This window comes from Mytilus edulis, chromosome 2, assembly GCF_963676685.1.
Source record: "Mytilus edulis chromosome 2, xbMytEdul2.2, whole genome shotgun sequence".
NCBI lineage: Eukaryota > Metazoa > Mollusca > Bivalvia > Mytilida > Mytilidae > Mytilus > Mytilus edulis.
In genome coordinates, this window is record NC_092345.1 from 85048048 (window position 1) to 85065210 (window position 17163).

The window sequence follows — 17163 nt, forward strand, 5'->3', positions numbered from 1 at the left end:
TTTTGCAGTACTTCAATGTTTCTGTTGTTTAGTTGCCTTCCTCTTATAGTTGATGTGTTTCCTTCGGTTTTAGTTTGTTAACCGGATTAGATTCTCTCAATCGGTTTATGACTTTTGAACAGCGGTGTTCTACTCTTTATATCATATATTACTGACTGTAAAAACAAAGATAGCATGAAATTAACTTGAAAAAATTATGACTCCATGTATTCGGTCCTATAGACCGTTTTAGAAGGAACCATCAATTTCTTATGTATCGCAATACTGTAAGTTTAGGGTAGAATGTTTTCTGAATTAAAAAAAATATTTTGTCTTGCTTAAATGTTTATAAAAGATGACCCAAATAATTTTTAACCTATAATATCATGAAATTTAAATTTTTGGGGAAGCCGCTCACTTTGAATTTTATAGTATTTTTTTTTTTACATTAACAAACCTATACTTCATTTATAATAAGTTTAAGCATTTTTAAGAGTAAAAATGCTTACCATTTTTACAATGTTAGGGGGTAAGAAATAAGTCCCGTCATATGTTTTTTTTTCTGAAATAGTCTCCATATGGAAATGAATGTTTGAAAATATACATAATTGATTCAAGAATTTCGGATACTACCTTACTAAAGGGTATCTTGTTTATATAGAAATTGAGAAGTTAATATCAACAAAACACGTTTTCACTCTTCATACGATACCACAAAAAGGGGAAATCCTTGGTCGATACTTTTACAAATACAAACAGATTATTTCTTAACCATGATTAGTTACAACTCGTAAAAGTATAAGCTATTGGTCTATCTGCGTATTGACCATAGCATCAGATAAGAATATCATATGATGTGCATGATGTAAAAAAAAAACCAGGAAAACGTTTCCATAGTAACACTTGTTAGTATATGTTTATTATAGTATAATTATTGATCTGGAGGTAAATCTTTTATATATTAATTCTTCGTTTCAATCCTAAATCAGTCTTTTGCTATATTTCAATTAGATGATATTATATGGTGAAGAAGATGTTTTATGATTGCCAATGTGACAACTTGCAACAAGAGATCAAATGACACAGAAATTAATAACTATGGGTCACCGTACAGCCTTCAACAATGCGCAAAAATTTTACCGCATAGTCAGCGATAAAAGTCCCCGAAATTACAAATGTATAACAATTTAAACGAAAAAAATTACGACCTAATTTATGTACACAAAATGAACGAAAAACAAATATGTATGTAACACATCAACAAACGACAACTACCGATTTACAGGCTCCTAACTTGGAAAAGGCACATTTATACAGAATGTGGCGGGGTTAAACATGTTAGCGGGGTCCAAATCCTCCCCTTACCTTACAATTTTACTGATATTTATGCAACATTAGACATGACAAACATCATTTAACAGAAATGCCAGTAATATCAATTTATGTGGCATGAAGTTACTATACTTTATATAAAACTAAAAGAGGGATGAAAGATACTAAAGGGACAATCAAACTCATAAATCGAAAATAAACTGACAACGCCATAGCTAAAAATGTTTGCAAACAATTTAGGTCACGAAATACCACAAATTCACAAGAATAAAGAGAATTATACAAATAATTTAAAAAAAAAAAGAGTTTATCATTTCCTGTTTCATCTACTAATAGTAAACTGTTGCTTATATTAAAATAACAACGACACTCAGTTTTCCCTCATATTTAGATACCAATGACTATATCTCAAAATGAACCTATGAGTGATTTTTTTCACATTTATTCCCTCCAAGTATGCATTTATCATTTGAAACCAAATAAATGTGACCAGTTCTCTTCATAATGACTGTTTTAAAATATGGTGTCAAAATAGGCTTCACTGCAAAATGGAGTGTTAACTGCTAGTGGTTGCCAATAACACATATTTTGTTACGAGTCTGTTTTTCAGCATTACATTATGAGAAAAGCACAAGTTAAAAATGCTAAAACTTCCATGTTAAGCTTACATCAGGTCCAGTAATTCAGTAATTCACGAAAACCTTTCTTTCAAAGTGATTTTTGGACAATATATACGAAGAGCAAAGTGTCTTTAAATGCATTTATATATTTTTACATAAGCCACTGGATTTGATTGCGTAATGGTGTATGTTCAAATATACTATAGAGTACATGCAAATCATATGACTAATATTCACCATTTATCTGATGTTATCTAATGTAACATTGTCTGAAGACCACAGTAAATTATAAATAGATAAAGATATAACATTGTTAGGTTGTTTTTTTAGACGAATTATTTATCAAATAAGCAGGGTTTAAGTTACATCCATTGTTCGATGCGTTTTGTTGAAATATACTTCAGGCATAGATTACCTTAGCTGTATTTGGCAAAACTTTTAGTAATTTTGGTCCTCAATGCTCTTCAACTTCGTACTTTATTTTGGCCTTTTAAACTGTTATGGATCCGAGCGTCACTGATGAGTCTTTTGTAGACGAAACACCCGTCTGGCGTAAATACAAAATTTAGTCCTTTTATCTATGATGAGTTTATTTATTAACTTTTTTGGAATTAGGGAAAATGTTGTTTGTGTTGTATTTACACCCCTCTACCAAAAAATTTGTTTTCCCAAGCACATGTTAGAAAATTGCGGTTTATATCCAACGTAAGATACTAAACTTGATTTTTTTTTTCGCTTAACAAATATTACGATAAACTTTCTATTACCATATGTAAATAAAAAATACAAATATTAGAAACAGACTAAACCATTCAAACACACATCGAAGTGTCCTTTTTGCATAATTTTGACCTATTGAGCAAATGTGACTTAGTGACACGGGGGTTTGGCGTATATTCAAAATTTAGTCCTGGTATCTATGATGAGTTTATTTACCGTACGGGAGACCGGTATCTCCTAGACATTTAAGCTTACCCAAAATATTCTATAATTAGAATTAATAATGAGGATCAATTTCAATTTGTCAGTGAAAAAATTATTTGATAACCTTTACTATTTCTCATACCGGAACCTTTACTGTTTTATAAAGTGGCATACTTTATATTGATTTTCCGTACGTGTTCTTAGAAACAAACAAAAAATAACAAAGTAGATTTGATAAAACCATCTGACAGTTTTGTTTTCTTTGAACAATTTTTAGATCCTTTATATTCTTGTCATGAAGTTTAGAACATAAGCTGAAGCAATCCTTATACAAATTGCTTCATAGAGCTAATACCCTATACCGTAATTATGTTGGTAACAAATTTTATCTTAAAGATGATAATTGATAAAGCCTTGATTGAGATTTAATGTCAATATCTATGGCAGATATATAAATACATACGAGATACACATACTACATGTCTATGGTGTATACACACTGATAATATTGAATATTTGTATAATTGATATTTACTATATTACTTGACAGATATTACCCATTAGACTAAGGATGGATGTGTTTCTGTATGGATTTCTTCTTTTAACACTGTCTAAATGTGTGGTATCCAAGTCACCAAATATTGTGTTTATTGTGGCTGATGATTTGGGTAAGTTTATTTCAAACAGGATTGTCAACCTCAATGAAGGACGATAAAACACAATTTTAAAGGAAAAAACACCTTGTTTGTAGTAAGTGGCTACTTTTAAACGAGCTTAATAAAAGGGTTGAGTCGCAATGTATAGTGTTTTCAAGCTTTTAAACGAACAAAATAATTACTGGTAATAAAAATGAAAAGGTCTATTTCAAAATGCAAATTTGTACATCAACCTTACATATTTCATTACACCTGTGCAGTCTGTCGTTCTTTTTGGTTTTTTTTCATACAAAATGTACACCACTAGAAAGAAGCTTTGATTTTTAAGATGCCCATAAACTGTTCATTATGTGCTGTAATGAATCCACCTCCACCCTTTAGACAATAATTTCGAATCTAGCTGTTCTCAAAGTTCTAAAGGACATCTGCTTATGTGAGAGGTTAAGCCATCTACAAAAACGATTTTCAACATAAGAAGATGTTTGTACAAAGTCTGGAATATTACACTTGTTACCCAATCGATTCATATTTTGGGGATTTTGATTTTGCAATTTGATAACTTTTCGTTTTAAATTTTACTCGGAGTTTGGTATTTTTGTTGTTTTACTTTTTAGTCGTTTAGCGAATGTAGAGACATCCATTTCTTGTATAGTTTTCAAATTGTTTAGAGACATGACTTCCTTTTCTAGTTGTTCTCAAAGTTTATAGTGATATTCATTTGTTATATTGCTGTTCTTAAAGTTGATACATTTTAATTTTGTGTTTCTGTTGTGTCGTAGTTCTCTTATATTTGATTCGTTTTTTCAGTTTTAGTTTGTTACCTGGATTTTTTTTTCTCAATCCATTTATGAGTTTCGAACAGCAGTATACTTCTATTGCCTTTATTTGTAGGTACATTCATTTTTTATGTATCTAGTTATTCTCAAAATTCATAAAAACATCCATCGATATCTGTTATACTCTTGTTTTTAAAGGTTTTAGCGACATCTGTTCTTATCTTATTTTTGTCAACATTTATACAGACATCCAATATCATATATCATCAAAGAATATAGAGATGCCCATTCTTATCTAGTCGTTCTCAAAATTGAAAAAAAACAATAACTTTTGATGTCCATTCGTTTGATGTGTTTGAACTTTCGATTTTGCCATTTGATTAGAGACTTTCAGTTTTGAATATTCCTAGGAGTTTTTTGTTATTTGACTTTCTCCCTCTTTAATTCTCAAAGTTTTTAGTTTTATAGTTGTTTTCAAAGTTAATAGTTCTGCAGTTATTTTCAAAGTTAATAGTTCTGTAGTTATTTTCAAAGTTTTGGCTTTGTAGTTGTTCTCAAAGTTTATAGTTTTGTAGTTGTTCTCAAAGATTATAGTTTTGTAGTTGTTCTCATAGTTTATATTTTTGTAGTTGTTCTCAAAGTTTATAGATACATATATTCTAAACAAACGCTTTCGTTCAGAATACGATTTCTTATTTTTTGTTAAAATGTCCTTTTGATGGAGTTGATCAATTTCAATTGATGTTTGATAGTCTCTCTTTTTGTGCTCTTTTCTTATCTCGTTGTTCTCAACGTTAAAAGACAAATTTGTTAATAAATTTTGAACTAGATTGTCAATGATTAGGTGAATTATATATTATAAACGTGATATCTCCCTTTTAAAACTGGCATTAGCTAAGTGTTGTTATTCCATGTTTCATGTCCTTCACAGTCGAGTTAAATAATAAGAAAGACTGTTATTTTGATACTATAACCCACTGATTATGTGAACCAATGCTATCTTTAGTTATAAATTGTAGTTGCTTTAAAAGAGGTACGAAAGATACCAAAGGGACAGTCAAACTCATTAATCGAAAATAAACTGACAACGCCATGGCAAAAAACGAAAAAGACAAACAGACAACAATAGCACATACAACATAGAAAACTAAAGAAGAAGCAACACGAACCCCATAAAAAAATAGGGTTGATCTTAGGTGCTTCGGAAGGGTAAGCAGATCCTGCTCCACATGTGGCACCCATCGTGTTGCTTATAATATAACAAATCCGGTAAATAGTCTAATTCGGTAGGTCACATTCATGAAAGGAAATCGAATTGTAGTTCCGACGTAAGGAACATATTCGATATCATTTGTGAAACGGTTATTCTATAACGGTCGATTACGCCAGAAACGACCGACTTACAAAATGACAGTACCTATAGATAATGATAGTTAAAACTCTGATTACCATCATTTTCAGTTCTTTTTTGTTTCGTTTACTCATTTATCTAACATAACATTATTCTAGATCCATCCTTTTAGTTTTCTCAAAGTTAGAACTGAACCAGTGATGGTATAGATGTTTGTGAAGAGCTATCCATCTGTACATTATCTTCTCCTTGTCCATTGTCTGTCTGACATCTTTTATCTAGACAAGTTTTGGATTATTGCCTTAGAAAAAAAAATCCGTTAAAACTGCACAAGGACGCGAAGGGAAATCACCGGACCCGTCGATTAATATATAAGTAGTTTATATCACTTTATAAGTTATATGGTTCGCTACTGACCCCCTACTGATCCATAGAGGGCTAGTAAAATCCATTGGGAGTGAGCAGGATGCCGAATTTGCCTATGGATTTTATTCACCCTCTATGATTCCGTAGAGTGTCAGTATTTAACCGTATAACGAAGTTATCGCACGCTGGACTTTTTCTGCTTTGTTTTGTTGAAAAACTAACAATAAAACACAACAACATTAACAGACGACGTCACCATTAATAGTAGGCGTGACGTCATGAACCCCTATGAAATTTACTACCCCCTACGAATCCATATAAGGCGTCTTCAAACCAATCAAAACGTGATAATGTTCCCGCGGTGCGATAAATAGTTTAATGTTGTTGATTGTATTTAACACTTAATGTATACGTATTCTATGTTTCAGGATGGAACGATGTAGGATTCCACAATCCGGCTATTATTTCTCCTAACATAGACTATCTTGCAAAGAATGGGATGATCTTGAACAATTCTTATGTACAACCAGTCTGTTCTCCGTAAGTATTGATAAGGTTTTGTCCCTAGATTTTGAAAAACTTTCAATATCATTATTTGTACATGCGTTGCCTGTATATCATTTTGTGAAATGTGTAAGTGAATATATTTTCCACTGTTTCAAATATACATATATGCTATATTAAACTATAAAAACAATTTTCAATGAATTCTATAAGTGATTTTTTTATTTGGAGATCAAAATATTCAAAAGTTTACTGTTAGGTATGGTATATATGGAAATAAATATATGCTTTTCATGTTAACAGATTCGTGCATGCTAATTTGTGAACTAATGATACTTTCTTCTTTTAGGTCAAGAAACGCCTTTTTATCAGGATTTTATCCATTCAAATCAGGATTACAGGTGAGATAATACTCTTGTCGAAAGCATAGTCTTCTTAAACAAATCTCTACTAATTGACAACGTCACGAGTATTTATGAAACAAAAATCCGGAAACTATTACACAGTTTTAAGCGAATGAGACTTGTGTTTTTAAGATATTCCAGTTAAAAATTTTATTTATGATCCTTTTCTTTTTTCTTTTTTTTTAAATATGCAAATAAAAAAATTAATTTGAAGGTAACTACTATAATTTTGATAAAAGTCAACGTAACCAGAGTTCTGATGCTAAAATGATTATTGATTATTGATACAAGTACAAAACAACTGTGTCGAATATGTGACAAATGGGACGAAAGAATATGTTACCCTCATCTCTATAGAAATTAGCCAAAAATTGCATTATCTATTATTAAAATCTAAACAAAAATATAAATGATCAGTTCATAAACAAAATAAATTTGAAGGTATCAAACAGTTTCCCAAACATTCACGTATAGATGTATGTCTTCATATTTAGCCCACATTATTTTCTTTTGAATGTAAGAAACACACATTTAAGCATTATCCGTCAACTAACTTAAAATCAATTACTGTGAAAAAATCGTTAGACGTTATATATTTAAACAATTAAACAAAATATCACCATCGATATTTCTGTTGTTTTTTTTCAGAATTTTGTCATTCTACCACAGGCGCCTTCCTGTGCACCCCTTAATCGAACATTTCTGCCACAGAAACTGAAAGAACTTGGATATGCAACACATATGATTGGAAAGTATGCTAACTATTGAATATTTTGTTTTCAAACATAGCTTTAGATATAGGAAGATGTGGTGTTAGTGCCAATGAGACAGCTCTCCATCCAAATAACAATTTTAGAAAAGTAAACCATCATAGGTCAATGTACGGCCTTCAACGTGGAGCCTTGCTCACACCGAACAACAAGTTATAAAGGGCCTTGTTTTTATTTACGAAGTCCTTTAAACAAAGCTGTTGCCTCACTTCCTTTACATATGCGTACGTACTCTATAGTCTACACTTTTCCTGATTGGTAATTTCTATTATAATCTATATAAATTCTATATATTTGTTTAGATTAAATTTCATTCTTTTTAAATGAGAACTGATTTTTTCCTGACGAAACTGTAAAACTATTTAGGTATACTGTATACTCACAACATTTTAACATTTGAGATTTCTCAAATCAAAGATCGTCACGTTATTCGTAATTGGCATCTTTTCTGCTGAACACATGCGAAATATAACTAAAATTAAGTGCTAACAACTAGCATACTCTTTAACTTAAAGATTATTAAATAATAACTTAATTTTGGATGTAACGCGTCTGCTGATTGTCTGACGTTATTTTGTTATCAGGACATATATATAATTTAGTCATGTGACCGTGACGTCATCAACATTATTTTTGTGGTTTTCTACGCTTTAAAACGGAATTTAGAATTAAATTATAAGAAATGACTTTAATATTTTTTCTGTCTATTTGAAATAACATAAAAAAATGTGGTGCACACTGTTAAATAACCCGCTACGCGCGTTAATCAGTGTGCTCCTAATTTTTATGTTATTTCTTCATAGACAGACAAAAATATTGCAGTCATTCCTTATATGTGTTTGAGTTATTTGTCCTAAAAAAAATGTTAAAAGAAAAACCGGAAGTCGTGGATAATCCATATATTTATGTCTTTCAGATGGCATTTAGGAATGTGCAAATGGGAATGTACTCCGACATACCGTGGGTTCGATACATTTTATGGATATTATAACGGACAAGAAGATTACTATAACTATACAGTTCGTAAGTTTGAGTAATAAGATAAGAAAAGCAATCTATATCAAACATTGATTATTATCAATTAAATCTACAAAGTTAAATAATGATAGTCTCATTTTAAAGTAGGAGATTGATGTATGTTTGTCTTATTTGAGTAAATAAGAAATAAACATGCAAATGAAATTACATTAGAAAACAGATTAATACTGCTTCATGTGTTTCTAATATTTTAAATTTTATTTCTCTTTATTTCAGTGAATGGGTCAGATTTCCGTGATAATAAAGAACCAATACGACCAAACGAATATTCTACGGTAAGATGGCAAGGTGTTTTGGGAAGATTAGTGCTTTCGTGTGCTTTTGCATATGTGTGTATGCGTGTAAAGATATGGTCTATTGGTTAAAGGATTTAGTATTAACGCGCAAAAACACAATCTATTCTAGCAAGAAACCATGTTTATATGATACAAAACCAGAGTCGCTCAATTACATTGAAAAGTTCTAGCGAACAGAGAAATTTTTATTCAAAACCCTTATTTGGCATATGCTTAAAAGTTCACATTTAAATTGAATATTAGAAATAATTTTCATATTGATATGAGAACGAATTACCTCATTCCAAACAAAAAACTATCTTAAACCTGATACGATAATGACATACGTACGCAGAAAACGTAACGAACCTCTTTTTTTAGGCGGACCAAAAAGTGAATAGATTGTTATAAATTTGATTGTGTCTATTCGTCCACTTAAAAAAAACAAAATCAAAAATATATATTCATGTATACATTAAGAAAAATGTCAAATGTGTCTGTTTGTCTATTTTACAGTATGCCTATGCCCGACGAGCAGACAAAATCATTACTCAACACAATAAGAGTCAACCAATGTTTTTATACCTTCCTTTCCAGTCAGTTCATGAACCAAAACAGGTACGTATAACTGATATTGCTTTACTCTCAAGGTAAACAGCGAAAGCACACAACATTACAATTAACATTGACATTGATACAGCAATTATATAATTGTGCTTTGCTAATAATTAAAATTCAGAAAGGAAATGGGGAATATAGCAAAACGACAACAACCCGACCATAGAGCAGACAACAGCAGAAGGCCACCAATGGGTCTTCGATGTAGCGAGAAACTCCCGCACCCGTAGGCGTCCTTCAACTGGCCCCTTAAAAATATGTATACTAATACAGTGATAATTGACGTAATACTAAACTCAGAATTATACACAAGAAACTAAAATTAAAAAATCATACAAGACTAACAAAGACCACTCCTGACTTGGGACAGGCGCAAAATTGCGGCGGGGTTAAACATGTTTGTGAGATCCGAGTCCGAGTCCGATGTCAGAAGATGTAACAAAAGAAAATAAATAAAATGACAATAATACATAAATAACAACAGATTACTAACAGTTAACTGACATGCCAGCTCCATACCTCAATTATTTTCAATGACCTTCACATATATATTAAATTTTGCATTCTAGATGTTTTGAGTCAGGTGTTATTAATCATAAATCATACTAACTCATAGCCTTGATACCTTTTCTAAGTTTAAAAACCCTATGTTTCGCCCTATGGTATAACTAGTTCAATAGTCTTCACCGCTTTACTGGCATGTTGTATTGATGTACTGTCTATTAAATATTAAATTGTTTGAAACTCTTTTATTTTTTCACCCAAATGCATTGATCGAATTTAACAAATTTGGCCTAGCATTTTTGATACTTTTTTGTTTGTTTTTCTCATTCCTCTTTGAATTCTTGTTTTATTTGGTTTCCAAACTGTTTTCATCGGAGCGCCGCTGATGAGTTTTGCGTAGATAAAAGCAAATCAGGCTACGTAAATTATAAACCTATTCTACTAGTACTGTTGGTGGAATTTAACAATCATTTGGGCGATATCACTGTTGGTAGACGTTTCTTCAAAAACGATATCGTCATTCCAGCTGATATCACTTCTGAACTGACATGCTTTGATTCCAGAAGTATTATTAATTACTTACTTTATTTTGTCGACAAAATATTATGTATCATAATGTGCAGTAAAAATCAGCACACGGCACTGTCATGTGGGTAATAAACTTTAGTTTGGGATTTATTAGTGTTACGAGCCTAAGGTTACGTGTTTAGAGTTGGGTATTCTATGCCGTTAGTACTTGTAGAAGACTATTATTTGTAATTTAGGTTCCGGAAATTTACGAAAATATGTACCAAGACATAAAGAACGAGGGAAGACGGAAATATTCGGGTAATATTGTCTATTAATAGACTTGGCTTATATTTTTTTTATTTCAATTAGTCGGCTTAAAAAAAAATTGTCATATCTATAAGTTTTTAACTGCAACACATTACTATGAATTAGACAATTTTCATACTCACACGGTAATACTTTACCGGAAACTTACTGATAAAATACATCACAGGACTCAATACTTAAATGAATATAAACATCTTCCTATATCTATAAAGACGTTTTTTCCTTACTCACTCAACAAATCAATCATCTTATTTAATAGCCTTGCTTCCATTGTTCCGATGTCTCTACTTTGGATTATGTTGTTGATTATTGAAGGCAGTACAGTAACTCTGATATTCAATTGCTCGGTTTTATGCGGTCTTTGTGACAACATGCAAATTTCTTAAAAGTCAAGAGGAAATATGAAATATTATACTAGTATTAGTTTTAAGTTTTGTTCGATTCATATTTGGAAATTCAATTTTAATTCATTCACAACTTATATAGACTTGTGACAATTTAGATTTAAACGAAAACTTGACCATCACTGATCATTGCGCATTGACCTCTTACTGTTTGTTTGTGTTTACTTTCTTTCTGCTGCCTAACTGACTTTACACAACACTTTCTTAATTGCATGAATGAAATAACGTGTTTGCAAAAGTTGAAAACAGAGCTTATATTACATAAATCATTTTACTGAGATTGTCTATTGAAGACAAATTATGTTTTGATTTTACAGGAATGGTTACAGCAATGGATGATGCAATAGGAAACGTAACAGAGTCACTAAAGCGTAACGGAATGTTTGAGGATACCCTTATTATATTTACTGCAGATGTAAGATTATGAATATCTTAATATTATCCTTTTTTAGGACTATATTTTTTATTTATATTTCTTCTTTTTTATAATATTCATTACAAACATACGTATTTGTAATGCAATGCATAGTCAATTGATCGTCTCATCAGCTGTCTTTAGGGACTTTACATTTGGCATTGTTGAATGTCATATGTGACATAACATTGCTTTAAGCCATATGACTTTGACTATGGTGCATAGTTATATCATTAACAATCAGTCAACATCTCCTAACCTTTATATGGAGATGAGTTCCATAGTTTCAACATATTTATTCATATTGGATTGAGAAACAAGTTATTGCAACTTCTATTAATCCTTTTCCACTTTACAGGTTTGAGTACTGCCTTGTATCGGCATAAGCCTGCTCTTTTTCGCAATCTACAAGGAACTCTTTAACGTGCATAAGATATGGCTCTCTCTTAAAACTGGAGAGCCATTTATCGTCTCCTTCCGACGAACTACCATCGTTTCCTCAAGACCATACTCGTGTATAGTGTCAAGAGAGAGCCGAAAATAAAATTCAGTCCCTGAAATGTTCTACCCGCAGCGGGAATTGAACAAGGCACCGATGTGTTAGAAGTCCGATGCAATAACCACTACACCTTGGCTCTCTTTTAAAAAAAAAAAAAAAAACCTATCCGATCATTATCAAAATAGTTTACAGCTTAATTATTTGAAATGAACTTTACAAACATCTATCCTGATCATCAGAGAAGCTTTTGCTTTCCGTTGATTGGTTTGCTATTGATCCATATATGATAAGCAACTATTCTTATGATTTGTCACACTATTTGAGGTTTGAAGCTTTATTGATTGGCTTAAGTATGTGGATTTTGTTCCTCTCTCATATATTCATACAAAGTGTACTGTATATATTGGACATAATGTAGTTTAGAACAACTGTGTCGATGCCACTGCTGGTAAAGGTTTTCTTCATAAAAGTACTACCAAACAGTTGTCAATACTTTTGTGTTGACATGAATTATCATTGATATGGTCAAAGTTATAATTTAACTTTACAAAACTTTCAGTTTTTCGAAATACTTAGAATGTTCTGCCCGAGGAAAAAATTGCCTTGGCTGTTTTTGACAAAACCATTTATATTTTGGCCCTCAATGCAAATTCGAACTTTATGTAGTCTTTTGAAATTTTAAGATTTGAGCGTCAGTAGTGATGCTCGTCTGACGTGTAATTTTTTTAATACTGTTATATATAAAATTGAGTAAAAAATGGGGGAATGTCAAAGAGACAACTACCCGACCAAAGAAAAGACAACAACCGAAGGCCACCAATGGTTCTTCAATGCAGTGAGAAACTCCTCCCGGAGGCGTGCTTCAGCTGACCCTTAACAAAAATGGAAACTAGTTTAGGGATAATGGACGTCATACTAAACTCCATAAGCCAGGGTGTTGTCAGTTTATGTTCAATTTTTTAGTTTGACTGTCCCTCTGGTATCTTTCATCCCTCTTTTATACACCAGAAACTAAGTTAAAAATATGTAGACTTTATTCACTATTGTATACTTGTTACTGATAACTCTTATACAAATAAGGTTAAAGTGATTGTTTAAGAAAGAATAAACTTGTTTTTATAGAATGGTGGTTGGACAACCTTTTCTGGAAATAATTACCCACTTAGAGGTGGTAAGGCAACAGTATATGAAGGAGGAACTCGGGCTTCAGCTTTCGTATACGGTTCGGGAATTCAGAAACCCTATACTGTTTTTGACGGGTAATACATTATAGTAGCAGTGCTGTGTTTTTGTTGTATTGAATATTTATTTTCATTACTTAAAGAAAATAATTCCAGTATTAATTGTAGTTAATAAACTCATCATAGATACCAGGACTAAATTTAGTATATACGCCAGACGCGCGTTTCGTCTACAAAAGACTCATCAGTGACGCTCGAATCCAAAAAAAGTAAAACAAAAAAATGCCAAATAAAGTACCAAGTTTATTAAACAATAAAATAACAAGTTTATTTTAAATTCTTTTTAAAGTTATGCATTAAATAACCTAATTATCCCTGATTTATTCTTTAAAATTTACATAAAGTTTAAGTATATGAAGATATTTAAAAAATAAAAATTAAAGAACCGAGTAATTTACCACAAATATTGAGGTGATTGTTTGCTTTAATATCATTGTTTTAGTATGATTCATGCTGTGGACTGGATGCCAACAATTCTCTCTGCTGCTGGAGGAGGTCAAGGTATGTATATATATAGTTCATATAAAAAGAAGATGTGGCATGATTGCCAATGAGACAACTGTCCACAAGAGACTAAAATGACACAGACATTAACAACTATAGGTCACCGTGCGGCCTTAAACAATGAGCAAAGCCCATACCGCATAGTCAGCTATAATATTCCTCGATATGACAATTTTAAAAACAAGTAAAATAACAAAAATACCGACCTCCAAGGGAAATTTAAATATTTGAATTTATCTTTTTATTTTTAAGTAAGTGGAATTGATGGTGTGGATTTGTGGCCAAGCATAAGTGAAGGCGTTCCATCATCCTTGAGGTCAGAGTTCATCTATAACCTCGACGATTCATTAGTACCTATTGTAGGGCATGCTGCTATTAGGTAAGTTTAACGCAAAATTGTTAGTTATTTTGGATGATGTAGTATCTACTGGTAAATGATGCCGAGAGGTGACACTATTTAATTGTCTCTATTAATGTCATTTTTTTTTTTTTTGTCTTTTCATTTTTAGCCATGGCGTTGTCAGTTTGTTTTAGATTTATGAGTTTGACTGTCCCTTTGGTATCTTTCGTCCCTCGTTTAGATTCAGTTTTACACTGAAGATATACCATACACTACATGGTTATTAATATAATGTAATATTTAACAAAAGTTTGCTTTCCTGTTTCTTACGTTATACTATACATAAGAATTCTTGTATTTTTGGTTATATAGAATGGGGAATTACAAATTAATAGAAGGATTTGCTGGTGCATATAATGGCTGGTACCCAGTTCCTGAGAACGAGGAAGATTCAGAAATAGAGGAACCAAAAGTAGACTACTACCAGTTGTATAACTTGAGAGGTAAATCACTGCCGAGTATATAATCAATCAGTACTTCCGTGCGATATGTGTAAAATGAGGCAATGGATATTAGAGGGACATTCAAACTTATAAGTCGAAGACAACACCATAACTAAAAAAGAAAAAGACAAACAGAAAAAAAGTACACAAAACACAACATAGAAAACTGAAGACTAAAAATCCCGAAACCCACTTAAAACTGAGGGTGATCTTCAATTCTTCAGAGGATAAATAAATCTTGCTCGACATGTGGCAACCGTCGAGTTGCGCATGTTTGCATAAACCCTGTAACAAATCTTATTCGGTAGGTTACGTTCGGGAAAAGGGACGGGATTGTAGTTGCGACATCAGGAACATAATGTGCTATCAGCTGTGAAACGGATATTCCGTAACAGTTAACTAACTCGTAATGGCGATCGTAACATTTTCGAAGGTATGAGTTCAGCCTCACCATTTGGAACCCTTGGTGTAACAGCTTCCTTCTGAGCAGCGACCCTCTATCAAGGAAATTATGATAGGTTTTTTTTCTGTTTTGTTTAATGTCTAGTCATGTAATTCAAACATTGTCTTAGTATTTTAATTTTATTATACGATATACATTTTCATAATTTAGACATTTTAGTTTTTAGAAAGTCAGTCAAACTATTATGTGCAGTATCTTATTCTTTTATATAAAACGTTTTAGATGATCCTAACGAACATAATAACTTGCACATCAAAGAGCACAGCATGTTAAAAAAGATGAAAGAAAGGCTTGATGAATACAGAAAATACATAGTTCCACCTCTAACAGAGAAAGCAGACCCTGCAGCAAACCCAAATAATTATAATGGTTACTGGACACCTGGCTGGTGTTAGTTGTTAAATAAACTAATGTTAACGAAAATATTAAAAAGTCATACACTTGATTATGCCATTTGTTAGTAGATCAAAGCTCCTCATTCATAACCCGTTTTTTGAAGACAATAACAATAAAAACCAAGGAGTAAACAAAGCATAAACAAAAGACATTTACATCAACAGTCATAAATAATAAATAAGAAACAACACAAACTCCACTAAAAACCGGGAGTGAAATCAGGTGCTCCAGCATTTCTTGCACCGTATACGGCACCCGTCGTGTTATTTCTTTGTTCAGTTCAGTTCGGTAATGATGGAAGGAAATTATGACTTAGGAAGAATATCAGATTCAATGCCAATGTCTCCTACGTATGGAGGGATTGATATATTCCTAGATGTTCTCTAGATTAACTTCAGTGTAAGTAAGAAGGAATCTACCAAATAGTTTTAGAAACGGCTATTGACAAATAAATGATCCGCATCAAATGTTAAGTGTGAGATTTGAACCAGATGCTGAATTATGGCGTACATAGCATATGATATAAACTCATCACAGATACGTGACTGTTTTTGTTTACCAAAAATTAATGCTGTCTGAGTTTTGAAAGTTTGCTTTTGTAATGGTTTTGTGAATAATGACTAACTTTGTATGTAGCTGAATTACCAGCGGGTCATATAGAATTAGTTACATAGTGTGCTAGTGACCTAATACGATATATATGGGGTCAGTAAATTCCATATGGGGTGAGAACGTTCATTTTTTGTGCATAGGTTGACCCTTTGTTTTTTCTAGTTTCGGTTGTTTTGCATTTGTCGTTTCGGAGCCTTTTGTGGCTGGCTGTGTGGTAAAAACAGACCTGCTTCATAAACTTCAAGTCTTCATTATCAACTGACTCAGGCGCATCCTTAACATCAGATGGCCTGAGAAGATATCAAACAAAAATCTTTGGGAAAAGACCAATCAATCCCCAGTTGATGAAAAGTTGAAAAAATGAAAATTGCGATGCATAGGACACACTGAGGAAGCTAAAGACTAACATTACAAGGCAAGCCTTACAGTGGAACCCACAAGGAAAGCGTGGCAGGAGCACACCAAGATACACCTGGAAAAGGAAGGGTACAAGTGGCATGTTCTGGAGAGGCTTGCAAAAAACCGAACAAGGTGGAGAATTTATCGTTAGTGGCCTATACTCAACCAAGGGCAAAGATGATTTAGCAAAAAAGTAAGCATGCAAGTGCGATATTGGCTTTGCTAATTGTTGAAGGCTGTACGGTGACCTATAGTTGTTGATTTCTGTGTATTTGGTCTCTTTTGAAGAGTGCTCTCATTGGCAATCATACCACATCTTCTTTTATATATATGTTGCCAACACAGGAAAAATAATCCCAATGTCTTCGCTTTCCACAACTTTTGTCGCAGGCGAGACGAAAATCAGATAGAACCTGAGACAAATTTGTACCAG

General features: G+C 32.2%; 2 protein-coding genes across 2 annotated transcripts in view; one reads left to right on the forward strand and one right to left on the reverse strand.

Annotated features, from left to right (window-relative positions):
• The window catches only part of LOC139513206 (putative ferric-chelate reductase 1 homolog), a 115759-nt gene extending 100256 nt beyond the window's left edge, over positions 1–15503 (reverse strand). The window contains exon 1 of the mRNA XM_071301495.1: positions 15494–15503. The gene's annotated coding sequence lies outside the window, so the exon portion shown is untranslated. The remainder of the gene's footprint in view (positions 1–15493) is intronic.
• The window catches only part of LOC139511052 (uncharacterized), a 36752-nt gene extending 20984 nt beyond the window's left edge, over positions 1–15768 (forward strand). The window contains exons 16-30 of the mRNA XM_071297622.1: positions 906–924; positions 3406–3523; positions 6433–6544; positions 6858–6909; positions 7561–7664; positions 8599–8705; positions 8937–8995; positions 9512–9613; positions 10882–10945; positions 11676–11773; positions 13395–13531; positions 13956–14014; positions 14270–14396; positions 14730–14860; positions 15546–15768. Of these exons, the coding sequence (XP_071153723.1) occupies positions 906–924; positions 3406–3523; positions 6433–6544; positions 6858–6909; positions 7561–7664; positions 8599–8705; positions 8937–8995; positions 9512–9613; positions 10882–10945; positions 11676–11773; positions 13395–13531; positions 13956–14014; positions 14270–14396; positions 14730–14860; positions 15546–15718 (1462 nt within the window). The 3' untranslated portion in view covers positions 15719–15768. The remainder of the gene's footprint in view (positions 1–905; positions 925–3405; positions 3524–6432; positions 6545–6857; positions 6910–7560; positions 7665–8598; positions 8706–8936; positions 8996–9511; positions 9614–10881; positions 10946–11675; positions 11774–13394; positions 13532–13955; positions 14015–14269; positions 14397–14729; positions 14861–15545) is intronic.
• The last annotated feature ends 1395 nt before the right edge of the window (positions 15769–17163 follow it).